Genomic DNA, 27,260 nt, shown 5'->3' on the forward strand with positions numbered 1-27,260 from the left:
GTCCCTGGAGGTGGCAGTGAGGGGTGTGGCGTGTGTCCCGGATTGGATTGGGGAGAAGACAGGGGCAGTAAAGAGCCTTGAAATCCAAGCCAGATCAGGAAGGGCCTGCACCCAGCACACAGAACCCAGGGAAGGGCGCCTATTGGTTCTGGGTTCCAAACATGAAGTGCTGGGCAGTTGGCTCCCCTGCTCCCTGCAGCCTGGGCCTCAAGTGTTTTAGCTTCTGTAAAGAAACAAGAGGTGCCCGGGAGGAGGGACCCTGAGCCAGGAAGGTGTCCCACTTTTGGCAACACAGAAAGACAGAGCAGGCTGTGGTTAGAAATGAACGTTGATTAAGCAGGAGATTCCTAGATCACGAGGCTGACCCAGCACCACCCCCAGTGAGGTCAAGACCCTGAAATGGCACCAGGAGCTGAGATGAGGTTGTGTGAGTCACAGAGGCGCCCTTGGCTCTGCAGCACAGTCAGAGAGCCGGGACCCCTCCTCCTGCTCACTAATCTCACCCCACCGCCACCCTGCGTGTCACATGGCAGAAAAGCCGGACTTCAAGTATGGCTGTACGGAGGGTTTTTTCCAGACGAAGGAATTTTATGAAACCTACACAGATCTTCAGTTTCACAAAGAGGATTCTCTCTAAAATCCTGGTTCAGTCCTAATGTGGATTTATGACGCAGAGGAGAGGACCAGGTTGGACCTAAAGAGACACTCAAGAAGAAGTCAAATGATAGGGGTAAGATTCCCTGAGACTCAGAACTGAAGCAATCGCAGTGTGCCTCAGAAAGGGGTAAGAGGTCCTGGGTGGGGCGGTGAGGGTGGCGATGACCTGCCCAGGAAGGGAGAGCTGGGAAGGGAGGACCCAGGGTGGTCCCCCTACAGGACAGTGGGAACAGGGAGTCAGGGGGACGCACAGGCTGGGGTACAAGGGGTGGGCATATGGGAGTGACGCCAAGGAGGGGGGCCACAGAAACAAGAAGGGAGGCAGACATAATTCAGAAGCAATATTCAAATTCAAAATCAGAGTTTCAGACGTGTATCTCTCAGCCCGCGTTTAAGACATGTGCCAGCGTTGCTCGTATTTCCTTTCCATGCATGTCTGAACCTGACTTCCTGACAGCAGTTACACCTATTAGCTCCACAGAGTTGGTGGGCAGTTTCCAGAAGACAGTGCGTGTCACGTTTGTTAACTTCAGTGAGAAGTGATGGGAAGCTTGGTACACATCTGTCTCCACCACTGTTGACGGGAAATACCACCACGGACTTTGCACGTCACCCACTAGGCCCCCAAAGGGAAACCTCCAGACACATCGCTGTGCTGGAGATGGGGTGGGTTCCGACGTGAAAGGGGCCCGATTACGTGTCCAGCCAGCATTGCTCACAGGCAGCACCGCTGACAAGTGGGGTCAGATGACCATTCCTGACGTGGCTCCTGTGCCCCTCCACTAGAGGCCAGCTGCACCTCCCTCCATTAGGACAACAGAAATGCCTCCGGGCGTGGCACCTGTCTTCAAGGGGGACAGTGCCCACCAGCTGATAATGATGTCACAGACTCATTCAGCCCAGGAGGGCACAAACCACGATAACCGGAGGAAGACAGGAAAAGTCTCTTTGGGCTGAATCTAACCTGGCCTGGGGAATACAGGGAAGGGCATATACAGAAACGAACGTGAAAATGCTTCACCAGCAATTTCACAGAATTTTCCAGACCCAGCAGAGACTTTGTCACGATGAGAGTTTAGGTGATTCCTGTATCCCCCACCAGCCCGACCCCCACCCCGGCCAGAGATTACCTGCTCCATGAGCAGAACCAGGACCCTGGGGAAGCCCAGTTCGGATCCCTGGACACATCTCAGGCGAACGTGCACACACCCTGGTGCTAAGTGCTGTTGTGATCACATTACATGTGAATTACATACATGATATGGAGCGTATGTTAATGTCCTGCGTACGGCGAGGTTCCAGGACACATTCACCCTGAGTTTGTGGTGATCGGTTATCGGAAACCAAGACACCTGGTTACTCACCTGTGTACTCACAAGCAGTCAGTCCTGGGTGCCCGGGCTCATAACCGGTGACTCTGGGCAACAGGCCCCGGTGGGCGAGAGCCCCTTGCCCTCAGCACCTGCCGCCAACACTTCTCTGAGCTGGAACCACGCACACTCAGCTCTCAGAGCCTCAGAGCCGCACGCCGGGGGCAGGGCAGGCGTGACCCAGCTCTAAGCAGGGGAGATGTGGCTGAGGAATTGTGTAGTCTGAGCCGAGAACCGCAGAGAGCCCCCGACTGCTGCTGGGTTGCCTTCAGGTTGCTGTCTGCACCACCATCCAAAACAGAGTTCCACAGAAAAACATGCAATTCTCGGCGAAGAAGAGCCATGTGTAAGCCCCCATGTCCTGAACTGGTTTGCCAGAAGTTTTACCTTCATTTTCCGTTCAAAGGATTCCTTAACAAAAGAAACCCCTTGTTCAGTTCAGCAGGGACCCTCAGTCATGTCCAAGTCTTTGTGACCCCATGGAGTGCAGCACGCCAGGCCTCCCTGTCCATCACCAATTCTCGGAGCCTGGTCAAACTCATCGAGTCGGTGATGCCATGCAACCATCTCATCCTCTGTCACCCCCTTCTCCTCCAGCCCTCAGTCTTTCCCAGCATCAGGGTCTTGTCCAATGAGTCAGGTGTTTGCATCTAGTGGCCAAAATATTGGAGCTTCAGCTTCAACATCAGTCCTTCCAATATTTAGGACTGATTTCCTTTAGGATCGACTGGTTTGATTTCCTCATAGTCATAGGGACTGTCGAGAGTCTCTCCAGCCCCACAGTTCAGAAGCATCAATCCTTTGACGCTCAGTCTTTTTTATGATCCGACCCTCACATCCATACGTGACTACTGGGAAAACCAAAGCTTTCCCTGGATGAACCTTTGTCAGTAAAGAAATGTCTCTGCTTTTTAATATGCTGTCTAGGTTGGTCATAAGTTGTCATCCAAGGGGCAAGCATCTTTAATTTCACAGCTTCAGTCACCATTTGCCGTGATTTTCGAGCCCAAGAAAATGAAGTCTCTCACTGCTTCCACTGTTTTCCCATCTATGTGCCATGAAGTGATGGGACCAGATGCCATGACCTTCCCTTTTTGAATGTTGAGTTTTCAGCCAACTTTCTCCTTCCTCTCTTTCACTTTCATCAAAGGCTGTTTAGTTCCTCCTCGCTTTCTGCCATAAAGGTGGTGTCATCTGCGTATCTGAGGTTATTGGTGTTTCTGCCGGCAGTCCTGATTCCAGCTTGTTACACACAAATATAGAGGTTTCATTGTCGATAGCTCCCTGAACTTAATTTCAGCATGCAGGTCTCAAAAGAAAAGAAATAGAAACAACAGAGAGAAGTAAGAGCACACACATCACCCAGGTGCGTTCCCAGCTGACACCCAGACGTTTCCATCCCTGGGAAATCCCGAAGAGTCAGTCTGGCCCCCAGCTGGGAAAGGATGCCGGGCTGTGCGTCCACCACAAGGGTGCGACGTCCCACTGCGGTCATGGGGGCTGCGGTTAATAACCCCAGACTGCACGCTGACATCAGCATCGGCGCTGTGAACAAACGCAGCTCTGGTTTCTTCCTTCAACTGTTACAATGCTGTTTGTCTCACCATGTGAGTCAGAAGGTTCCTTAGACTGGGGCCTAATATCAGGAGCTAGAAATTCCAAACCCAATGCTTTGGTACCTAAAGTGCCCCTTACTTGTTGGTAACGATTGTCACGCTTGCAGGCAGGTATGAGGTACAGGCAGGGTCCAGGGTCTGAAGTCGGTCAGAGGTATGCTGCCCTTTCTCTGAAGCGTGACCCAGGCTACCTCCACTTTCATTTCCCAAAAGTGTCAAACTCGGGAGATCAAGGAAGACAGGGAGTACAGATTTTGGCAAGAATGTGGGTTGGATCACACAGGATTTGTCGTTTTGTGAGTGGTGTGTTTCACTTGGCGTCCTATCCTCAAGGGTCATCCACGTCAGAGCCTGTGTCCCGCTTACCTTCCTCTTTTAAAGGCTGGATGTGTCTCCGTTGTGTGTAGAGACTACACTTTGTTACCATTTGTCTCCGCACGGACATGTGGGAGGCTTGCACTCTCAGTTGTTGTGAATAATCTTGCTAAACACACGGGGCTGCAAGTGTGTGTCTGAGGCGCTGCTCTCAGTTCCTCTGGGCCACAGCCAGAAGTGGAGCTGTGCCTCACGCGGGCCTTCTGTGTCGAGGATTTGAGGAATGGCCATTTTGTTTCAGACCCATTTTCATAAGCAGATGGATCATCATGGGATCTTTCTTCCAGATTGCCAGTGATGGCAAAGAGCTTGGATCTGAGGTCGTGAGACCACGCCAAGAAGCAGGGGAAGGGCTGTCTGTGCCTCTGGGGGCTCCTCGGGACAAAAGCAGGGCTGGGTGGGTAAGGTGGGGGTGGGGTCATGACCGTGTCCACCAGCAGCTCTGCTGCTCCAGGATTTATTTCACTTGCTTTGCTCAGTCGCTAATTTGTGTCCAACACTGCGGCCCCATGGACTGTAGCCCACCAGGCTCCTCTGTCCACAGGGTTTCCCAGGCAAGAATCCTGGATGGGTAACCATTTCCTCCTCCAGGGGACCTTCCCGACCCAGGGGTCACCCTTCATCTGCTGCACTGGCAGACGGATTCCTCACCCGGGAAGCCCAAGGAGCACTGAGGGTGAGCCAAAGGCCAGAGGGACACTGACCCGAGGACGCTGGCTCGGAAGAGGAGGATAACTATTCCTCCCCAGGAGGGCGGGACATGCCACCTGCACCTGTGACCTCAGATAGGCAAGGAATGTTGCAAGTACAGGCAGAGCGGGCTGCCAGGACCATCAGGCCCTCCTTCCGGGAGGCTGAGAGTGAGGAGTGGACTACAGGGCTGGGCAGTGCAGGCGCTAAAGCAGACAGCCACCACTTTCTGGCGGTTTCTGAGGTTTGAACAGAGAGAGAGAGGAAGGGAGGGGAGCCTGTGCCTGCTGCAGGAGGTGGGGGAAGGGAAGCGCTCTGTGCAGCTGAGTCCACAGGCCTCTGGAGGAAAGCGCCTCCTCCTTAGGGGACCTCAGTCACTGTCAGCTGACTAGACCAGGCCCCCCCACGTGCTGGCGGCCAGTCTGCCTTACTCAGAGTTGACTCATGTAATCCTCATCTCCTGTAAAAACTACCTTCATGGCAACATCTCGATGGGTGTTTGTTAGACCAATTAACTGGTCCTCTGAGCCAGTCAAGGCGACACACAAAATTAACTGTCACACTGGGCTACCTTGTTTTTCTGGTGGTCATGTATGGATGGGAGAGCTGGACATAAAGAAAGCTGAGCACCGAATAGTGATGCTTTTGAACTGTGGTGGTGGGAAAGACTCTTGAGTGTCCCTTCGACTGCAAGGAGATCCAACCAATCCATCCTAAAGTATATCAGTGCTGAATGTTCATTGGAAGGATTGATGCTGAAGCTGAAACGCCAATACTTTGGCCACCTGATGCGAAGATCTGTCTCACTGGAAAAGACCCTGATGCTGGGAAACACTCAAGGGAAGAGGGGAAGGGACGGCAGAGGATGAGACGCTTGGATGGCATCACCGACTCGCTAGACATGAGTTTAAGTAAGCGCCGAGAGTTGGTGATGGACAGGGAGGCCTGGCGTGCTGCAGTCCATGGGCGTGCAAAGAGTCAGACACGACTGAGCAACTGAACTGTGCTATCTGTTTTTCTCATGGAAACACATGGTGTGTGGATTTCAAAAGCCAACTATAGAAATATCCCGACCAAAATGTGTATATATTTTAATGTGAAAAGACTGGATTGAGAAGATCTTCCATTTCTCAGGATTTGCTTTGCGCTTACCTGGTACTCAGCATCTGAAAAAAGACTATTTTTCTCCATAAAAAATTCTGTAGTCCACCTCAGGACTGGCTCCGTAATCTGCAGGGCTGGTGCAAAATGAGAATGCAGGACCCTCTGCTCAAAAGCTGTAAAGACTCTGAAGACAATGAAAACAGAGCACTGAGCCGGGGGTCCTTCTGGGGGGCCCAGGGAGGCCCACCGGCCACCCCTCCTTGAAGCCAGAGCTGGTCACAGACAAGATCAACCGGGAGGACAGTAAGTGACGGCGAGCGTGGCTCGGTCACGTCTGACTCTCTGCAACCCCGAGTTTGTGGGATTCTCCAGGCTGGAATCCTGGAGTGGGGAGCCAGTATCTCCCGGGGACCTTCCCAACCCAGGGATCGAAGCCCGGTCTCCCGCACTGCAGGCGATTCTTCCCGGCCTGAGCCACCAGGGAAGGACTATGACGAGGACAGGAATTCCGAGTTTATTGATGACAAACGCACGGGAGATTGTAAGGCAATTCTATTAAAAATTTTAATAAGATCAAATTGAAAAATCCAGTTTTGAGGAAACTGCCAATGACATGTAACACAGCATATCCAGCTAAGAGAGACGGGCAGAGGCCGAGATGTGTGACAGGTTCTGTAACACCTGGGACCACTCACAGGTCCCTGCTGACCTGTGGCCTGATGGGGACGAAGGACAGATGCCTCGGACCCTGGCTGGACAGACAGCTCATTTCAGGCGAGAGTGGGCACAGGCTGGGGGTAGGCGGGCGCTGAAGCCGTTGGCCCCACTGCCTGCTCCCAAGGGCAGCGTCTCTGCAGCCTGTGTCTCCTCACGGCTCGGGTGCTGACTTGGGCACAGCAGAGACAGCGGACTACAGACAGGCTGGGAATGTGGGCCACACCATCAGGTTAGAGGGAGCCCAGCTCCTGATGATGCCGCAGGGAGGCCAGTGGACCCCGCACCGCTCTCCACCCGAACCTCAGCATCGGCTGGGCGCGGGCCCCACGTCTCAGCAGGGAACACGGGCAGCTGCAGAAAGCTTCGTGCAGTTCAGTCGCTCAGTTGTGTCCGACTGTTTGCGAGCCGGTAGACTGCTGCATTCCAGGCCTCCCTGCGCATCACCAACTCCCAGTGTGTTCTCAAACTCATGTCCAGTTGAGTCCGTGATGCCATTCAACCATCTCATCCTCTGTCATCCCTTTCTCCTCCTGCTTTCAATCTTTCCCAGCATCAAGGTTTTTTCATATGAGTCAGCTCTTTGCATCAGAAGGCCAAAGTATTGGAGCTTCAGCTTCAGCATCACTCTTTCCAATGAACCTTCAGGACTGATTTCCTTTAGGATGCACTGGTTGAAACCTTAGCCGCCTCTTTCTCTCCAGTACCCGCGGGAGGATGGAATGTCACCCGGCGTGCCTCCATGACGTGGTCTGAAATGCCCCCATCTCGTGAACAGGGCCTGTCTGCTCATCTCTGACCCCGGGGGCAACTGAACATGCTCAGGGAGTGTGGATGGTCAAGCACTTGAACAGGCCTCTGACCACAGACCCTCTAATGCAGACACAGTGGCTCGGGGATGGACTTCTCCCGGTCTGGGTTCACGGCCCTCCCCTCTTCTCCTGCTTTCTGGAGAGCTCACATTCGGGGGTCTCTGAGGCCCGCTCCCCCTCCCCGTGTCTGCCGTAGCCTCTGCTTCACTCTGGTCTCAGGAGCAGGGCCACCGAGCAGAGGAGACAGGGAAGCCCCGCTCATCCTTCCAGGCCCGGAGCAGAGCGCGCTCCCCGAGGACCTGGACGGGGCAGGCGGAGGGAGCACCCAGAGAGCAGGAGCCAGTGCTCCCCACCAGCAGGACCACCGAGTGCCCATCTCCAATGGCAGCTGCAGCTCCGAGAAGGCACGGGACATGAAAACACACAACACAGACACACACACACACAAACACAGACACACAGAGACACACACACACAGAGACACACACACACAGACACACACACACAGGTGCACACACACACATACAAACACAGACACACACACACAAACACACACACACGGAGACACACGGTCCCACACAGAGACACACACACACACAGACACACACACAGAGACACACACAGGTGCACACACATACATACAAACACAGACACACACACAAACACACACACACGGAGACACACACACACAGACACACACACAGAGACACACACACAGGTGCACGCACACACACACATACACAGACACACACACACGCAAACCCACACACACACAGAGACACAGACACACAGACACACATACATAGTCCCACACACAGACACACACACAGACACAGAGATACACAGACACACACACAGACATAGACACACACACACACAGACACAGAGATACACAGACACACACACAGACACACACACACACAGACACACAGACACAGACCCACACACACACACAGACCCACACACACACAGACACACAAACAGAGACACACACACACAGACATACACACAGACACACATATACAAGGTGGTCCCAATCAGCCTTTTATTTGTGGACCTTCACCAAGGTCACATGGGGTTTCAGGCTCTTTGCAGAGATTGGGAAGAGCTGTGAGGAGCACCGGGGGCCCCCACACCTCGTCACGGCGAGCAGAAGCGACCGCAGAACAGGATGGCCCCGGTCTTGCCGTGCTGGATGAAGAAGAGGAAGGGGCGGTCGGCACAGAACTTGTACACCTTCCTCAGACTTCTCGTCATGATCGTGGCCCCTGTGGCGGCTGCAGCTTCTGTGCCCTCCTCAGTGACCTCCACGAAGGACTTGTGCACGATCTTGGACAGGTACAGGTCTCGGCTGGATGACATCCTGCTGAAGTCGGCCTGGGCCACGTCAAAGGCGTCGGTCATGCCCAGGTCTCGGAGGACGCCTTCCATATCGTAGCTCTCCTCCAGCGTGAAGCGGGGCAGGAACACCTCCAACTCCTCATCGGACAGCGTGTCCGGCTTCGTCCACGCGACGAGTTTCTCGTAGGTCAGGGCCTTTTCCACCTGGAGGAGAAGGTAGAAGATTCAGGGTCTGCAGCTGCCCTGCGGACCATTTGCTGCGACCCACACACCACGCCCTGCGGGCCTGGGGCGGCCTGCCGGCTGCACACAAGTTCCCAGTGCCAGGCAGGGATCCGGACGAGACCCCGGGCCACAGGGCCACGGTGGCCTGGTTACCGTGTACACGTCAGTGTTTTCACTGGGCAGCACAATGACCATGTTCAGCTCTTGGCCGACGTAGGGAAGCACCAGAATCTCGGTGCTTATTTCTTCAATGTAGGTTATTTTAAAGGTGGACTTATTGTACATCATCTGCACAGGTTTCTCCACGTTCTGTAAAGGAAATGGATAAACGTTAACTGAAACAAGACCCGTGGACACGCGGGACGAGTCATCAGAGCCGGGCCCCTGCGCCCACACACTCTGTCTTGTCTCCAGACCCCCCCCAGCTCCGCCTCGTCAGCTCGTCTGCACGGCTCCAGCTCCCACCCCTGGTTCCCGGCGCTCAGGCCTCAGGATGCTGTTCTCCTGCTGACCCAGGAGGGCTCCACTCGGACGTTCCCGGCAGGACCTCGCCCCCGGCTCCTGCCTGCCTGACATCCTCATCTGGACACAAAGGAGCCTCCAGCTCGGCTCGCACACTGGCGGCTCGTGTCCCCTCTGCCTGCTCCGTCTGTACGTTCCCACCCCTGCTCATGGCGACACCACTCCTCCCGCCGTCAAACCCTGCCGTGTCCTGGGCGCCTGGCCTTCCCGCCCACAGCTGACCATCAACAACCATGTGGGCTCTGGTTTTAAAGACAACAGGGCCGCCTGGTGGCTCAGGGGCAAATAACCCGCCTTCTAATGCAGGAGACACAGGCTCCAGCCCTGGTCTGGGAAGACCCCACAGCCCAGGGGCTTCTAAGCCCACGGGCCACAGCTACTGAGCCTGGGCTGAGAGCCCGGGAGCCACAGCTCCTGCGGTCACGGGCCTGGAGCCCGAGCTCTGCACCAGGAGAAGCACCAGCAGGAGAATCCTGAGCCCCAAGCCCAGAGGGCCTCCGCCTCGGCAGCTGCAGGAAAGGCTGAGCGGCAAGGAGCCCCGCACAGCCGAGTAAATAGATACAAGGATCAGAAAACCACAAGGCAAGCTCACTTGTGCTTCCTATCCCTGCCACTCTCAGCCCAGCCACCGTCCTCAGGAAAACTTCCAAGTAACCTCCCGGGTCCTGCACACGGGCCGAGGGGCTCTGGGGATCAGAGCCACTGTGAGGGGCCACGGGCTCTGTGAGAGTCAGAGGAGGGACACGGGAACCAGGAACCCGGGCCGTGGAGACCGCTAGGGAGGCTCCTGGACGCCCCGCAGAGAAAGGCGTCTGTGTAGGTAGCTCCTGATGGGAGGGCTCAGCCGGTAGGATCCAGGCCCATGAGCATCACAGCCACAGTCTGGAGTTTAAACTGGGTCTCGGGGGCTCTAGCAGGCCCAGAGACCTGCAAGCTGCCCCATGGATGTGGGATAGAAGATGGAACACCCGCCACACGGACCGCCCCTGATGACACAGCAGAGGAGGAGCAGGGGGAGAGGAAGCCAGGGTTTGCCCAGATCCACATCTGGGCCGCCAACGCCACAAGAGGCTCAAGTTCCTTGAGGTCAGCCTCCTTGCCCACTCCATAAACCAAGGCGACCCCAGGGACCGTTTCCAAGAACCTCCTTTGCTTAATGAAACATTCTTGTTCACCTCGCTGACTCTGAATGGCCTTTCCCTGGTGTTTTCTTTGTTAAACTGTTTTTCCCAGTTTCCTTTGAAGTAGATCGCATTCACGAGAACCAGACGTGTCAAGGCATTAACTGAATTTGCAGAGAGCAAGTCTTTAATTTTACCTGCAAAGAAGAATTAAAGAACCATTTAGCTAACAGGGTTTCCTGGCGAGGTGCTGGGCACAGTAATTACTGGTCTGTCTCCTGGAGGAGTCAGTGCCCAGTCCAGAGGGTTCACTGTCCCCCAGACAACCATGTGCAGCCAGTTGTCCATCTACTCGCTAAGTAGGGTCCCACATTTGTGATCCCATGGACTGTAGCCCATCAGGATACTGCGTCCATGGAGTTCCCCAGGCAAGAATATGGGAGCAGGTTGCCATTTCCTCCTCCAGGGGATCTTTCTGACCCAGGGATCCAACCCGCCTATCCTGCTCTGGCAGGTGATTCTTTGCCATCTGAGCCACCAGGGAAACCCATGCAGGGAGCCTGGCCTGAAAGCAAAATCAGGGACAAAAACCTTCAAGTCTCTGCTCAGAAAAATACAATGAGTTGCATAAAACACATAAATGAACAAATAATAAGGGCAGAATTATTCACAGGGACAGAAAAAGGAATGTTCGGTCTACAGCGTGAGGGGACCCTCCTGAAGGGGAGAGGTCGAAGGCAGTGTGGAGGGCACGGAAACGGATAAGCGCAGGTGGCCCAGGGCCTGACCGCGTGTCCTGCAGTGATGCTCAGCGACCCGCAGAGCACGTGCTCTGCTGGACGGGCAGGGAGGTGGCACCGCATCCAGAGTCTGCCTTCCGCCCTTTGTGAAAAGGCAGACTATAGGAACATTAACAGCAACAGCCAAAAGTCAGAGTGTGATTGCTCTGGAAGAGGTGCACCGAAGATTGATGAGGAGGGGGAAAGCTGGAGAAATTGGTTGCTGATTAAATTTCAGAAGTGGATTTGAAAGTTTCCAGTTCTTTAGAGAAAAAGCCATTTCTGTTTACAATTGATGGTCTTGAGAAGGAACTGATGGAAAATAAGACCAATTCAAATACTGTGCAAACAGAAGTAGTGACACGTCCTCACCTTCTGTCTGTTCGGCTACCCAGGTGTTTATGCGCTTCCTGGACTCCTCCGAAGCGCTGACAAAGTCCAGCTCTTCCATCCGTCCGTAGTGTGCGCGGCAGGCATCTTTGAAATACTAGGAAGGATGGAATGACAGAGTCACGTGGCTACCGAAACAGACAAGCCAACAGTCTGCTTCTTCACTGCACCAAATCTCAACACTGATCATTTGACAGTTACTTGTATAATGTACAAACGAATGTTAGCAATTAACCTTCAATCCGGATTCTCAGTTTTCAGCTACACTGAATAAATAACTGAGTAAAGCACAGGCTTCCCAGGTGGCACAGTGGTAAAGAATCCGCCTGCAAATGTTGGAGATGAGGGTTTGATCTCTGCATTGGGAAGATCCCTTGGAGAAGGAAATGGTAACCCACTCCAGTATCCTTGCCTGGACAATCCCATGGACAGAGGAGCCTGGTGGGCTACAGTCCCTGGGGTCGCAGAGTCAGACACAACTGAGAGACTAAGCAACAACAACACAGCCATTCAGGGCAACGTGGCAACACTGCCGCCAGCACGCGTCCCGGGCTTCCCTCCTGTGTGACCCTGGAAAGGTCGCTGCGTCTCTCTTGTTCCTTGCCGCCTGGAAGCAAGGACGCAGTGGTAGCTACGTCTCAGAGGTGCTCTGAGGACCAGGAAAATTGGCTCTGTCCGATGTCACGTGGCTGAGTTCTCCCCACACCGTGGACCCTGCATCTCGTGGTCCGGGAGCCTCATTTCACAGTACCCTCACGTCGTTCAGGCTCTGCCAACCTACTGTTCCACTCTTTATCGGGGCTTTTGAAAAAGACGTCAGTGTCTCAGTCTAAGAAAATAGTCTGGAAGCAAAGTGGTCTCCTCCAAGTTGATACCTCATCTTACCCTCGGTGATTTCAACAGCTTTTAAACACATCTGAAAACAAGGGCCTGCTTCTTAAATTACTGTTTAGTAATAATGACCAGTCAAAGAGCAAACTAAAGGAACATCTAATTATACACTGTGATTGGTATTGGATCCTTGGAACACTCGATCACTGTGAAATAACTGACAAATATTTCTCATCGTTTGATTTTATAGTCCATATCAAAATAACGTTTTAAATATTAATGCTGCTCTAAAATATCCACCAGAAAAGAAAGAAATAAAGAAAATTATGTAATTCATTGTTTTTATTGGAAATTTTGCTTTTCTGTATGTCTAAGGCTCCTACAAAGATGGCAATAAACTAGCATGTAGCTGAGACGGATAAAAACAAGTGAATCAGGTTGTGAAAACATTCACACCAAGCCGTACAAACCTACAAAAATATTTGACCTCATGCTGAGCACATTCACTTTACACCACCTGTTTTAAAAGAGTGAATTTAGAGTCTGAAACAAGTGTAAAAAATAATGAAAAAAGTCATATAACAGAATAAGATCGCTATCCTAAATATACAAAGAGCTAATTTAAAAAAAAAAAAAAAACCTAAAGCCCAAAAGTGAAACCACACAAAGGACACATAAATAGGCAATTTTCAGAAAAGATACAAATGTTTGATCCTCATGAAAAGCTGCTCAGTCTCATGAACAATCAGAATGTTAAAGGCTCAGGCCTGTAGCATTGACCAGAGGGTGGTTACCCACCTGCTACTGTTCCTGAGAACGATGGGAAGGGCTGAAGCCAACGGGGCGGGAATGAGGCAGAATTCACTGAGATCTGAGAGTCTCCTCTGTCCCTTCCTTCTAAAGTCCATCTGAGTAGCACACACAGGACAGAACCATACACACACAGTCCCTGCCGGCTCGGCCCGGGCTGGGCCCCACCCCATGCCCACCCGGGGGCTGGCGGCTGCGTCTCAGTACAGCCACCCCTGAGCACGCTGCCCACCACTGTGAAAAATGGTGAGGCGGACACACACTGCTGCTGAGACTGAAGCTCAATCACTGTGGCCACCAGATATGAAGAGCCGACCCATCGGAAAAGAACCTGATCCTGGGAAAGAGCGAAGGCAAAGGAGAAGGGACCGACAGAGGATGAGGGGTTGGATGCATCACCAACTCAATGGACATGACTCTGGGCAAACTCGGGGACGTAGAGAGGACAGAGGAGCCTGGCCTGCTGCAGCCCACGGACTCAGAAAGAGTCGGACACGGCTTAGCAACTGAACAGCAGCAGGCACACATGCACTGAGATGCAAAGACTTTCTCTGTGTACAGGGCACAAGCCGTGATACAGGGCGTGGGGGCAGGGCGGGGGTGAGAGTGGGAGGACTCTGGCCTTGTCTGCATTTTATACAATAAGAACATACTCACAGATGACTTGAGGTGCGTATGAAAAAATTTTAAAACCATGAAAGCATTGTAGTTAGATAGAACCAGAGTAAAAAAGACAAAATCTTAAAAAAATATTCTGTATAGGAAAAGAGCATCAAAATATTTACATGTATAAAACAATTGAACAAGTCTCACAATGCACAAAAAACTTCCAACGTGCAAAAAACAACACCAGAAATATTCTATTCGATCACTTCCCTGTTTGGGCCAACTCATCTGCAAGTGTGGTATGGTCTGTGTTAGTTCTCTGACAATCAACTCATCGAAGCTTCAGGAACACGTGAATAGGGCTGTTACAGGGCTCCTCTTACAGGCAATGACCGAACAGTTCCAGGAAGCGTGAGGTCATGACTGGGGTCCAACACCCCGCCCACCATGTGGCTCTCAGCCCACAAGGCCTCTCTGCACCACAAGGCCCGCCTCCCGTCTACACAGGACTTCTGTCTCTATCTGCTTCGGGCAATCGGGAGTATGACTTACCAAGAAGAAATCGGAAGTCTTCTCTCCAAAAAGCCTGTTGGCCGTTCTGAGCAAGTACTGTGTGTCCGTCCTATTAACTTCACTGAGAAGCTTCTGGAAACCCAGGTGGATGTTAAAAGTTCCACAACTGCTATTGCTTAGAGAAAGGGTCTGAAATCAAAAACATAAAAACCCACAACTGCAGTAAGCTCTGACTATAGGAGAGTGAGGCCTGTCTGTTGTGCAAGGCCTTAAGGATTCGGATCTCAGACAACAGCTCACAGGCCAAAGAACTGGATCCACCGTCACCCAAACTGGCTTCCCGAACGTACCTGGCACATCTGGGCTGCGGTGTTGCCCTTGGCCCCCATGAGGACCATGGCCAGGGTAGACGAGAGGCTTAGGGGCGCGATAAACACATTTTTCGAGTTGTCCTCACCCAGCTTTTTCAGAAGGGTCAAGGCAAAGGTGCCATTTGATGCTAACAGCGCAAACATGCTGGCGAGGCTGAAAGGATGGATTTAAAATCAGTGTCACGCAAATTCAGGCCACAGGTCGACCGCGTCTCACGCTGCTCTTAACTGTTGTTAGCACTGGCCCTCCGCTTCAATGGGCAAACAGGTACACCCACAAAACTTGGTTTCCTCAGGGCCTCAGACCCCGCTGTGGGCTTCTGACATGTGAACACGGCTGAGAGACAGCGCTGATACAGAGAGGGCGCTGGGACACGGCCTGGGAGGGTCGGGAAGGAGCTACCGGTTTTTGCTCCCATTTCTAGACTGTTCGCTGTGTTTGGGCCTCTAGGTACGATTTTATAACAAGAATCATCAAAATGATCAATCCAAACACACAGTCACACAAGTTGTAAAGAGAGAGAAAGACCCCGCTTAGCATAAGCTGAAGCCTTGAGATAAAAGAGAAGTAAATCCCATACAAAGAAGCATGAAAGCCTCGAAGACAAGCCCCCTGACGCCAAGGTCTCCTCCTCTGAGAACTCCACCTGTGCCAAAGCCCGAATCCAGGGCCTCTTGCTGAGCTCCTGCGGCCCCAGGCCCAGGCCCTGTCACCCTGCTCAGGTCAAGGGCTTGGGACGCGTCCACGTCCACCTCCAGGGCCCGGCCTCAGAGGTGAACAGCCCTGACAAGGGAGGCATTTGGTCCAGAACAGGACACTGTAGGGATGGGTGGGGGTGCGCGAGGGTTCAGGGCCTCTCTGCATACTCTTATTCTGTTCCCCATGAAAGCTGAAAATACATCTCCCCGTGGAAATACCCTCCCTGTACCAGGAGGCAGAGAGACATCTCTACGGCCAAAGAGGGGAACGAAAGGCTGAAAAGGCTGTTCAAGAGACCAGCAAACCCTGTTACTTCACGACCTTGCTGCCCCAGGCAGACCCCTTGTTTCGTCAAATCACACACACAAGGCTGCCTGCCTTGTCACTTCTTGAGCCTTATATATTCGATTTTCGCACAAAATTCAGCAGGGTTGGATTTCTGCTATTGATTTGTATTAGGTCAATTCAATTTCCAGTCCAGCAGGGAAGAACCTAGAGGAGAGGAAACACCCCCCACCACCGCACACACACATTCTCTTCCATCTTTAATACCCAGTTTCTTGCTCAGTAGCTGGGTCACGTCTGACTCTTTTGTGACTCCGTGGACTACAGCCTACCTGGCCCCTCTGTCCATGGATTTTCCAGGCAAGAAACTGGAGTGGGTTGCCATTTCCTCCTCCAGGGGATCTTTCCGACCCAGGGATGAACCCGAGGCTCCTGCCTGGCAAAAGGATTCTTTCCACTGAGCCCGCAGGACAGGCCTTAGTATCCAGTAGCTTAACACTAATACAGAGGAAAGCAGAAGGTCACTGGTCTTCAAAGGCCACAGCGAGGCTGGTAATAGTTCTTTTTCTGTACTGACAACAGTTGCTGATGGTCATTAAAGGCGAGAGCATACCCACTCCCTGTAAAATCACTAAACTGAAAAGGAAGGAATGAAGAGGTGAGGCCCAGAGGTTTGTTCAGGATACTCTGATGGCAGAAAATGCACGAATCGCGAGATAAGTGAACAGCCCACGCTGATGCAGGCCCCGAAATCAATCAATCAATCAATCAATCAATCAGTGCCCGGGGCACTGACACAGAACACCAGAGGCAGCACCGAGCTCCCCAGGCAGGGACATGGTGTCCGGTTCTTGGAATTCTCCAGGCCAGAATCCTGGAGTGGGGAGCCTTTCCCTTCTCCAGGGGATCTTCCCAACCGAAGGATCCAACCCAGGTCTCCCACATTGGAGGCGGATTCTTTACCAGCTGAGCCACAAGGGAGCCCAAGAATCCTGGAGTGGGTAGTCTATCCATTCTCCAGGCTATCTTACCGACCCAGGAATTGAATCAGGGTCTCTTGCATTGCAGGCAGATTCTTTACTAAGCGAGCTGTCAGGAAAGCTCACTATCACCTTTAGGAAAGGTGTAAGAAGATATAACAAAGAGAAGATAGACCCATGGACTTCCCTAGTTGCTCAGTTGGTAGAGAATCTGCCTGCACTGTAGGAGCCCCCGCTTTGATTCCTGGGTTGGAAAGCTGTGCTGGAGAAGGGAGAGGCTGCCCACTCCAGTATTCTTGGGCTTCCCTATGGTTCAGCTGGTGAAGAATCCGCCTGCTTATTACCAGTCTCACGACTTCTTACAAACGAAGTGTTTCAATGAGCTTCGATAGATACTGAAATTGGACTTCCCTGGTGGCTGAGATGGTAAAGAACCCCCCTGCAGTGCAGGAGACCCAGCTTCGAGCCATGGGAGGGGAAGATCCCCATTAAGGGACAGCTCTTCTCCATTCAGTGCCCACGCCAGTAAGAAGCATACACGTTTCACAGGACCCCAAGAGCGCGCAGGGGGCCGGGACCCACACTCACAGTGTCGTGACGTCCGCCGCTGCCACCTGGTCCGAAGGGAAACCCAGCCCGGTGCTAGCCACCGCCTGGCCCACCCGGCTTCTGCATTGCGCAGGCCGATGCCTCGGCCCCACTGCCCCACAGGTACCAAGCCCGGTAGGAGCTGGCTGGGCCGGGAAGGAGGCGCTGGGGCCCAAATACCTGGGCTGGAGGGGCGGGGCGGGGCGGGGCGGGGCAGGACGACCGGAGGGCGGGGCAGAGCGGGAGGGGCGGGGCGGGTCGACTGGAGGGCGGGGCGAAAGCATCTTGCTAGCCCTGAAGCCCCACTTCGTAGCAGAGCTGAAACCCCCAAGCTCTATGGGTTGGAACCTGATTGTACAGAAGCCTCTATCAGGTCACAAAGGAAGCAAGGGATAAAAATGATCAAATACGCTCTTCCTCTTCTGTGGGTTCAGAGGGACGGGAAAGAGGCTGTGTCTGGGTGCAGCGGGTGGCGGCTCTGATGGGCACGTAACGGGCCGGATGGGGCCAGAAGGTCGGAGCTAGTGATGCGGTGGGGCTTGGGCAGGGCTCCCGGGGTGACAGAGGAGCCGGGCTCGACGGAGGGGTAGGTCCAGGGGTGGCTGGAGGAGGAACAACCAGGCGGAGTCACTGGTGGGAAAGGGCTCCCGCTCCCGGGAGGTACACTCAGGACTGGGCAGGAGGTGTTGGCCGAGGAGCGGCCAAGGTGAGGCAGGCAGGGCTGGAAGGATGGGGCAGGGCTGGACTGGTAAGAACCTGGAGGCCGCTCTGAGGAATTGGGGTTTTATCGGTCAGTCAGAGAAGGCAAAGGCACCCAACTCCAGTACTCTTGCCTGGAAAATCTCAGGGACGGGGGAGCCTGGTGGGCTTCCATCTATGGGGCTGCACAGAGTCGGACACGACTGAAGCAACTTAGCAGCAGCAGTAGCAGCATGGAGCTATGGTGTTGGAAAAGACTCTTGAGAGTCCCTTGAACTGCAAGGCAATCAATCCTAACAGACAATCCTAACAGACAATCCTAAAGGAAATAAATCCTGAATATTCATTGGAAGGACTGATGCTGAAGCTGAAGCTCTAATACTTTACTTACCTGATGTGAAGAGCTAACTCATTGGAAAAGACCCGGATGCTGGGAATGATTGCAGGCAGGAGGAGAAGGGGACCGCAGAGGATGAGATGGTTGGATTCATCATTGACTCAACCGACAAGAGTTTGAGCAGACTCCAGGAGATGGTGATGGACAGGGAAGCCTAGCCTGCTGCAGTCCACGGGGTCTCAAGAGTCAGACAGGACTGAGGGACTGAACAAGAACGGGGGAACCATTCTAAGACTGAAACTGGGCGAGTAACAGGATTCCTTCATTCATCCATTTCCTCCCCTCCTTGCCTCCCGTTTCCTTTCTGACTCCAGCACCAGCCCTTAGGATGGACTGGGTGCAGGGGGAGAGGCCCCAGGGGCCCCTAGGACTCGGCTCTGGGGACCAGGGCACAGCCAGGCCAGCCTGAGCCTGGGCAGTGCAGCAGTGATGGGATGCTGCCCAGAGCTGATGAGGGCGGGCATCACAGGATGTGAGAACCAGGCGGACTGGGGGCAAGGGGCCAGGAAAGGAGTGGAGATGCAGGAGCCATTTCCTAGTCTAGCTCGGGTAACTGTACTCATTGTGATGTGATTAACTGAAAGAGAGCCTGCCGGGAAAGGGGAGGGTCAGGGGTCTAATGCAGCATTGCTGCGCTTAGTGGTCAGTCGTGCCGGACTCCTTGAGGCCCCACAGACTGTCGCCCACCATGGACTGAATATCCCCCCAGAGGATGTTCATTTCCTGCTCCAGGGGAAACTGCTGACCCGGGGATCAAACCCGCATCTCCTGTCGAAGAGGACTCGGGTGCTTGCGGAGCATGAAGTGAAGGTGCCCAGGAGACAAGTAGGAACAGAGCAGGATGGGGGACGTAGGCGCAGGAGCCGCAGGCGGATTCACCGGCCCAGCTGCGCCTGTGTGTCAGTCATAGCTGGGGCCAGAGGCGGAGGCCCCGCCAGAGGGAGAGTGAAGTCGCTCCGTCGTGTCCGACTCTGCGACCCCAAGGACTGTATGGTTCATGTATAGAATCCTGCAGGCCAGAATGCTGGAGTGGGTAGCCTTTCCCTTCTACAGGGGATTTTCCCAACCCAGGGATTGAACCTGGGTATCCGCCATCGCAGTCCAATTCTTTACCATCTGAGCCACCAGAGGAGCCCGAAAGAGATAAATAGGGGATGTGACATCCTTCTAAGCGTCAATCAAAACTCAAAGGATCTTGACATGTTACCTTTTCCAACTAAATTTTCCACATTGATTACTTTTAAGAAAGTAGCATTTTGTCTGAAAAATATTTCCCTATCTAGTTGAATCTGAAGGATCCTGCCAAAAACAAAGAAAAAGAAGGCACTGATCTTCCCGACCCAGGAATGCAATGAGTATCACCATAGTGTCCGTGCAATCACGCTTACCTTATGTTTTCTGGAAGCTATTTCACAAGTTTTCCAATACTGTCCAGAAGGGAGGAGGTGTCCGTGGTTTTCAAAGTCTTTATTTCCTGATCTGACTTTCAGCTCTAGAGAAGACACTGAGTTGGTCCTGGCAATCGCACCCCAACAGGTCTGGGTCACTCGTCAGAGCACCATCTCCCACCACCACCACGTCAGTCCCCCTTGGCCTCCTAACTCTCAGCCCAGGGAGCCCTGTGCAGGTATTGTTAGCAAAAGACCATGCCTGCAGCTCTGCCTGCGGGCACTCAGATGCCATTTCTCAGCAGCCTACAAAGAGCAATGCTGAGCATGGCCCTGTTCTGCAAAGCTTTCTGGAACTTTGAAGGCCTTTCTCCCTCTAAGCTTGTTTCTTCCCTAACTTTGAAAAACCTTTCTTTAAACTTTATTCTTCCTTAGCTTTGAAGACCTTCTCCCTCTAAACTTGTTTCCCCCATGAGTGCTCCATCCTTGCATAATGAAGATTGTCAACTCAAATAGCAGGGACGTCTCGGCCTCTCCCACGAGTGTGGCACTGGGCTGGGCGCTGGGCACCTGGCTGAGAACATGACCTTGACGTTAGGTGCATTGCAGGTGATGAGAACACCAGAAGTGCTCAGAGGTACTTCCTAGATGTTATAGAAAACATCTAGATGGTGGCAGCCACACACAAATTCCCCAAGAAAGTCCCAGGCAGACACTTCACTCTGGACAGACTTTATGGAGGAGCTTCCGTGTTCCCCACTAGGTGACCGGCCTTAGGACAGCCTCATTCTCCTTGACTTGATTTTGTGTCCCTACCGTCAACTGCAGTGTCTGGACAGATTTCTAAAGGGACGGTGAGGCTTCCTGGGGGATGCGATTATGTACAAATGTTAAAGCTCTTCAGCCAGATGCAGAGGGAAACAGCATTTTAGATCCAGGTCTGTCTGGTGATGTCAGAGAACAGGTCCTCTGAGAATGGCCTGGGAGGTCCCTGGAGGTGGCCGTGGGGGGGAAGGTACATGTGTCCCGGAGGGGATTGAGGAGAAGACAGTGGCAGGAAGGGGCCTTGAAATCCAGGCCAGATCGGGAAGGGCCTGCACCCAGCACACGGAGCCCAGAGAAGGGCGCCCGGTGGGTCTGGGTTCCGCACATGAAGTGCTGGGCAGTCAGCTCCCTTGCTCCCTGCAGCCCGGTCCTCAAGTGTTTTAGCTTCTGTAAAGAAACAGGAGGTGGCCAGGAGGAGGAGCCCCAAGTCCCAGTGTTTGGCAACACGGAAAGACAGATCAGGTTGATGGTTAAAAATGAATGTTGATTAACCAGGCCATTCCTGGATCACGAGGCTGACCCAGCACCGCCCCAGTGATGTCAAGCCCCCGAAATGGCACCAGGAGCTGAGATGAAGGACGTGTGAGTCACAGAGGCGCCCTTGGGGTCTGCAGCCCAGTCAGAGAGCCGGGACCCCTCCTCCCGCTCACTAATCTCACCCCACCGCTACCCTGCGTGTCACATGGCAGAAAAGCCGGACTTCAAGTATGGCTGTACAGAGGGTTTTTTCCAGACCAAGGAATTTTATGAAAAGTACAGAGATCGAAAGCTTCAGTTTCACGAAGAAGTTTTTCTCTAAAATCCCTGTTCCGTCCTAATGTGGATTTATGACGCAGAGGAAAGGACCAGGTTAGACCTAAAGAGACACTCAAGAAGCCAGTCAAATGATAGGGGTAAAATTTCCTGAGACTCAGAAATGATGCAATCGCAGTGTGCCTCAGAAAGGGGTAAGAGGTCCTGGGTGGGGCGGCGAGGGTGGCGGTGACCTGCCCAGGAACGGAGAGCTGGGAAGGGAGGACCCAGGGTGGTCCCCCTACAGGACAGCGGGAACAGGGAGTCAGGGGGACGCACAGGCTGGGGTACAAGGGGTGGGCGTATGGGAGTGACGCCAAGGAGGGGGGCCGCAGAAACAAGAAGGGAGGCAGACATAATTCAGAGGCAATATTCAAATTCAAAATCAGAGTTTCAGACGTGTATCTCTCAGCCCGCGTTTAAGACATGTGCCAGCGTTGCTCGTATTTCCTTTCCATGCATGTCTGAACCTGACTTCCTGACAGCAGTTACACCTATTTGCTCCACAGAGTTGGTGGGCAGTTTCCAGAAGACAGTGCGTGTCACGTTTGTTAACCTCAGCGAGAAGTGATGGGAAGTGCCAGGGTCCAGCCTCGGTGGATCCCGGGTAATTCGAAGCAGAGATGGAGTCGGCGTCCTAGGAAAAAGCTATTTAATTAGAAGTATAAAGAGAGATTAGAAAAGAATAGTGTAGTAGGAAAATTAGTGGAGAAAAAGATCCTGAATAACTTTGTTTACGTGGGAGTCCAATAAAACCTCAAGACAAGAGGCTTGCACCACCTACATAGGCCAGCGGCGCCTGCTTGAGTAGCGGAGGGTGCCCCGCCTTGGGCCCCCTCGCGCGTGGGCCTTAGAGACCAGGGCAAAATTAGCAGGCTTGGCAAGCACTCACGCTCCAGATGGGAATTCAGCCAGAAAAACGGAGAACAAGAAAGAACGACTTGGGGGAATCAGTCTTTCCAGAGACTGATCCGTTTCCTTTATTTTCAGGTTTGCTTATATACCTTTTGTTACACATAGAGACAAATGGAAATTTTAAAGTCACGCGGGGGTCAGCAGTCCTGACCTCTATCAAAATCAGGTGCTTCACATAAATGTATACAAAAAGGTCTTAGGGGTTTTTACATCATCTTCTGGCCAAGGGGCCTGCTAACATTTTATGATCCTTTCTTTCTGATAACGATCAGTCAACCAGAAAACTTATTTTCCAGGGGTGATTTTTCTTATACCAGGCACCACCCTCTGAAGGTACCAGATAAAATTGCATTCCTATAGGGTGAGGGTGTAGTGGGTCACAGTTAAGAGAAGAATTTACTTACCTTAAGGTTAATATGATTAATCTTAAAGGTTAATATTTATTTCTCCTATATGCTAGTTATATTCATTATAAGGGCAGGGAATATGGAGACTTAGCAGCAAATATTGGCCCAACTAATGAAAACCCTTCACCAGTATAATTTCTAACCAACCCACTATACTAATAATTTCTAACTTCCTAAAAATATCTGCCTTTAGTAAGTTTAAAATATCTCATGCCTCTCACAGTTGGGAGGCTGTAAACAATCACATGTGGCCAGACGACCATGTTCAGGCAGGCTAGATAATCTTCAGAGGAGTTTGTAAGTTGAAACACTCTTGTCACGCCCAGGAATTTTTATCGACTGGAGCTGCAAGCTAACTCCTTCTCCAAAAGAGGTGCTGGGGGACAGCCCCCCGTAAAGTCAGAAGTGTAGATGAGAGCATGAAACAGTAAAGTAGGCAGATTCTGGTTTGGGGGGTAGATGCTCGGGAACAGGGGGTTTCCAGAGGCTCAATCCCACCTTTGCGTATGCTGAAGCCTCCTTCCTCATGACCTTTGCCACGGACGGAGGTCCTCACACCGGCTCCAGGCAGGGAAGCTTGGTAAATATCTGTCTCCACCTCTGTTGATGCGAAATACTAAAAGGGACTTTGCATGTCACCCACTAGGCCCCCAAAAAGAGACCTCCAGACACATCGCTGTGCTGGAGATGTGGTGGGTTCCGACGTGAAATGGGCCCGATTACGGGTCCAGCCAGCATTGCTCACAGGCAGCACCGCTGACAAGTGGGGTCTGATGACCATTCCTGACGTGGCTCCTGTGCCCCTCCACTAGAGGCCAGCTGCGCCTCCCTCCATTAGGACAACAGAAACACCTCCGGGCGTACCACCTGTCTTCAAGGGGGACAGTGCCCACCAGCTGATAATGATGTCACAGACTCATTCAGCCCAGGAGGGCACAAACCACGATAACCGGAGGAAGACAGGAAAAGTCTCTTTGGGCTGAATCTAACCTGGCCTGGGGAATACAGGGAAGGGCATATACAGAAACGAACGTGAAAATGCTTCACCAGCAATTTCACAGAATTTTCCAGACCCAGCGGAGACTTTGTCACGATGAGAGTTTAGGTGATTCCTGTATCCCCCACCACCCCGACCCCCACCCCAGCCAGCGATTACCTGCTCCATGAGCAGAACCAGGACCCTGGGGAAGCCCAGTTGGGATCCCTGGATGCATCTCAGGTGAACGTGCACACACCCTGGCGCTAAGTGCTGTTGTTGATCACATTACATGTGAATTACATACATGATATGGAGCGTATGTTAATGTCCTGCGTACGGCGAGGTTCCAGGACACATTCTCCCTGAGTTTGTGGTGATTGGTTATCGGAAAACAAGACACCTGTTTACTCACAAGCAGTCAGTCCTGGGTGCCCGGGCTCATAACCGGTGACTCTGAGCAACAGGCCCCACGGGGCCCGAGCCCGTTTCCCTCAGCACCCGCCACCAACACTTCTCTGACCCGGAACCACGCACACTCAGCTCTCAGAGCCCAGAGCGGCACGCCGGGGGCAGGGCAGGCGTGACCCAGCTCTAAGCAGGGGGAGACGTGGCTGAGGAATCAGGTGAGTCTGAGACAAGAACCGCGGAAAGCCCCCGACTGCTGCTGGCTCTCCTTCAGGCTGCTGTTTGCACCACCATCCAGAACAGATTTCTGCAGATAAAGAGTGCAGTTCTCAGTGAAGAAAAGCCAATTTAAGTCCCCATGTCCTGAATTGGTTTGCCAGAAGTTTTACCTTCATTTTCTGTTCAAAGGATTCCTTAACAAAAGAAACCCCTTGTTCAGTTCAGCAGGAACCCTCAGTCATGTCCAAGTCTTTGTGACCCCATGGAGTGCAACACGCCAGGCCTCCCTGTCCATCACCGATTCCCAGAGTCTGCTCAAACTCATCGAGTCGGTGATGCCATGCAACCATCTCATCCTCTGTCACCCCCTTCTCCTCCAGCCCTCAGTCTTTCCCAGCATCAAGGTCTTGTCCAATGAGTCAGGTGTTTGCATCTGGTGGCCAAAATATTGGAGCTTCAGCTTCAACATCAGTCCTTCCAATATTCAGGACTGATTTCCTTTAGCATCGACTGGTTTGATTTCCTTGCAGTCAAAGGGACTTTCCAGAACCTTCTCCAACCCCGCAGTTCAGAAGCATCAATCCTCTGACGCTCAGTCTTCATTATGGTCCAACCCTCCTACCCATATATGACTCCTGGGAAACCAGAGCTTAACCTTTGTCAGAGATTACCTGCTCCCTGGATTAACCTTTGTCAGTAAAGAAAACTACCTTCATGGCAACATCTTGTTTGAGGTCAGACCAATTAACTGGTCCTCTGACCCAGTCAAGTTGACGCACAAAATTAACTGTCACACTGGGCTACCTCGTTTTTCTGGTGGTCAAGTATGGATGGGAGATCTGGACCATAAAGAAAGCTGAGCACTGACGAATTGGTGCTTTTGACCTGTGCTGTTGGAAAAGACTCTTGAGAGTCCCTTGCACTGCAAGGGGATCCAACCAATCCATCCTAAAGGAAATCAGTGCTGAATATTCACTGGAAGGACTGATGCTGAAGCTGAAACTCTGATAGTTTGGCCACCTGATACAAAGATCTGACTCACTGGAAAAGACCCTGATGCTGTGAGAGATTGAAGGCAGGAGGGGCAGGGACGGCACAGGTGAGATGGATGGATGGCATCACCGACTCGATGGACATGAGGTTGAGTAAGCTCCGGGAGCTAGTGATGGACAGGGAGGCCTGGCGTGCTGCAGTCAATGGGCTTGCAAAGAGTCAGACACGACTGAGCAACTGAACTGGGTTACCTGTTTCTCTCATGGAAACACAGGCTGTGTGGAGTTGAAAAGCCAATTATGGAAATATCCCAACCAAAATGTGTATATATTTTAATGTGAAAAGACTGGATTGAGAAGATCTTCCATTTCTCAGGATTTGCTTTGCGCTTGCCTGGTACTCGGCATCTGAAAAAAGACTATTTTTCTCCATAAAAAATTCTGTAGTCCACGGCAGGACTGGCTCCGTAATCTGCAGCGCTGGTGCAAAATGAGAATGCAGGACCCTCTGCTCAAAAGCTGTAAAGACTCTGAAGACAATGAAAGCAGAGCACTGAGCCGGGGGTCCTTCTCGGGGGCCCAGAAAGGCCCACCGGCCACCCCTCCTTGAAGCCAGAGCTGGTCACAGACAAGATCAACCGGGAGGACGGTAAGTGACGGCGAGGGTGGCTCGGTCACGTCTGACTCTCTGCGACCCCGAGTTTGTGGGATTCTCCAGGCCGGAATCCTGGAGTGGGGAGCCAGTATCTCCCGGGGACCTTCCCAAACCAGGCATCGAAGCCTGGTCTCCTGTGCTGCGCGGCTCCAGCTCCCACCCCTGGTTCCTGGCGCTCAGGCCTCAGGATCTCTTCTCCTGCTGACCCAGGAGGGCTCCACTCGGACGTTCCCGGCAGGACCTCGCCCCCGGCTCCTGCCTGCCTGCCTGACATCCTCATCTGGACGCAAAGGAGCCTCCAGCTCGGCTCGCACACTGGCGGCTCGTGTCCCCTCCGCCTGCTCCGTCTGTACGTTCCCACCTCTGCTCATGGCGACACCACTCCTCCCACCGTCAAACCCTGCCGTGTCCTGGGCGCCTGGCCTTCCCGCCCACAGCTGACCATCAACAACCATGTGGGCTCTGGTTTTAAAGACAACAGGGCCGCCTGGTGGCTCAGGGGCAAATAACCCGCCTTCCAATGCAGGAGACACAGGCTCCAGCCCTGGTCTGGGAAGACCCCACAGCCCAGGGGCTTCTAAGCCCACGGGCCACAGCTACTGAGCCTGGGCTGAGAGCCTGGGAGCCACAGCTCCTGCGGTCACGGGCCCGGAGCCCGAGCTCCGCACCAGGAGAAGCACCAGCAGGAGAATCCTGAGCCCCAAGCCCAGAGGGCCTCCGCCTCGGCAGCGGCAGGAAAGGCTGAGCGGCAAGGAGCCCCGCACAGCCGAGTAAATAGATACAAGGATCAGAAAACCACAAGGCAAGCTCACTTGTGCTTCCTACCCCTGCCACTCTCAGCCCAGCCACCGTCCTCAGGAAAACTTCCAAGTAACCTCCCGGGTCCTGCACACGGGCCGAGGGGCTCTGGGGCATCAGAGCCACTGTGAGGGGCCACAGGCTCTGTGAGAGTCAGAGGAGGGACACAGGAACCAGGAACCCGGGCCGTGGAGACCGCTAGGGAGGCTCCTGGACGCCCTGCAGAGAAAGGCATCTGTGTAGGTAGTGCCTGACGGGAGGGGTCAGACGGTAGGATCCAGGCCCATGAGCGCCACAGCCACGGTCTGGAGTTTGAACTGGGTCTCGGGAGTTCTATGAGGCCCAGAGACCTACAAGCTGTCCCATAGGATGTGTGATACAAGACGGAA

General features: G+C 53.1%; 1 protein-coding gene and 1 long non-coding RNA gene across 3 annotated transcripts; one reads left to right on the forward strand and one right to left on the reverse strand.

Annotated features, from left to right (window-relative positions):
- Nucleotides 1-8,174: 8,174 nt before the first annotated feature.
- Nucleotides 8,175-14,991, reverse strand: LOC138425087 (serpin B6-like). Of its 2 annotated transcripts, none has more exons than XM_069562709.1 (6): nt 14,827-14,991; nt 14,516-14,665; nt 11,699-11,813; nt 10,602-10,744; nt 9,058-9,213; nt 8,175-8,883 (listed from the first exon to the last, which is right to left on the reverse strand). In XM_069562709.1, the coding sequence occupies exons 1-6, from the start codon at nt 14,989-14,991 to the stop codon at nt 8,479-8,481; spliced, it is 1,134 nt and encodes a 377-aa protein (XP_069418810.1). In that variant the 3' UTR covers nt 8,175-8,478. The 2 variants fall into 2 exon arrangements, with proteins under 2 accessions (XP_069418810.1, XP_069418811.1); XM_069562710.1 differs by having other exon boundaries at nt 9,058-9,200; nt 10,592-10,744.
- Nucleotides 14,992-21,202: 6,211 nt separating this feature from the next.
- On the forward strand, nt 21,203-22,284 carry LOC138425118 (uncharacterized). The gene is made up of 2 exons (XR_011251106.1): nt 21,203-21,656; nt 22,011-22,284. It is a non-coding gene; the product is annotated as an uncharacterized lncRNA (long non-coding RNA).
- The last annotated feature ends 4,976 nt before the right edge of the window (nt 22,285-27,260 follow it).

This window comes from Ovis canadensis, chromosome 20, assembly GCF_042477335.2.
Source record: "Ovis canadensis isolate MfBH-ARS-UI-01 breed Bighorn chromosome 20, ARS-UI_OviCan_v2, whole genome shotgun sequence".
In the NCBI taxonomy this organism is placed as follows: Eukaryota; Metazoa; Chordata; class Mammalia; order Artiodactyla; family Bovidae; genus Ovis; species Ovis canadensis.

What these genes read in the sequence shown, in the direction of transcription:
- LOC138425087 (XM_069562709.1), bottom strand. Translation starts at nt 14,991, where the DNA reads ATGTTTGCGCTGTTAGCATCAAATGGCACCTTTGCCTTGACCCTTCTG. An exon ending in CCGCAGCCCAGATGTGCCAG is followed by an intron (nt 14,666 to 14,826) that starts GTACGTTCGGGA and finishes TTTTGATTTCAG; the next exon opens with ACCCTTTCTCTAAGCAATAG. An exon ending in GGTAGCCGAACAGACAGAAG is followed by an intron (nt 10,745 to 11,698) that starts GTGAGGACGTGT and finishes TCTTCTTTGCAG; the next exon opens with GTAAAATTAAAGACTTGCTC.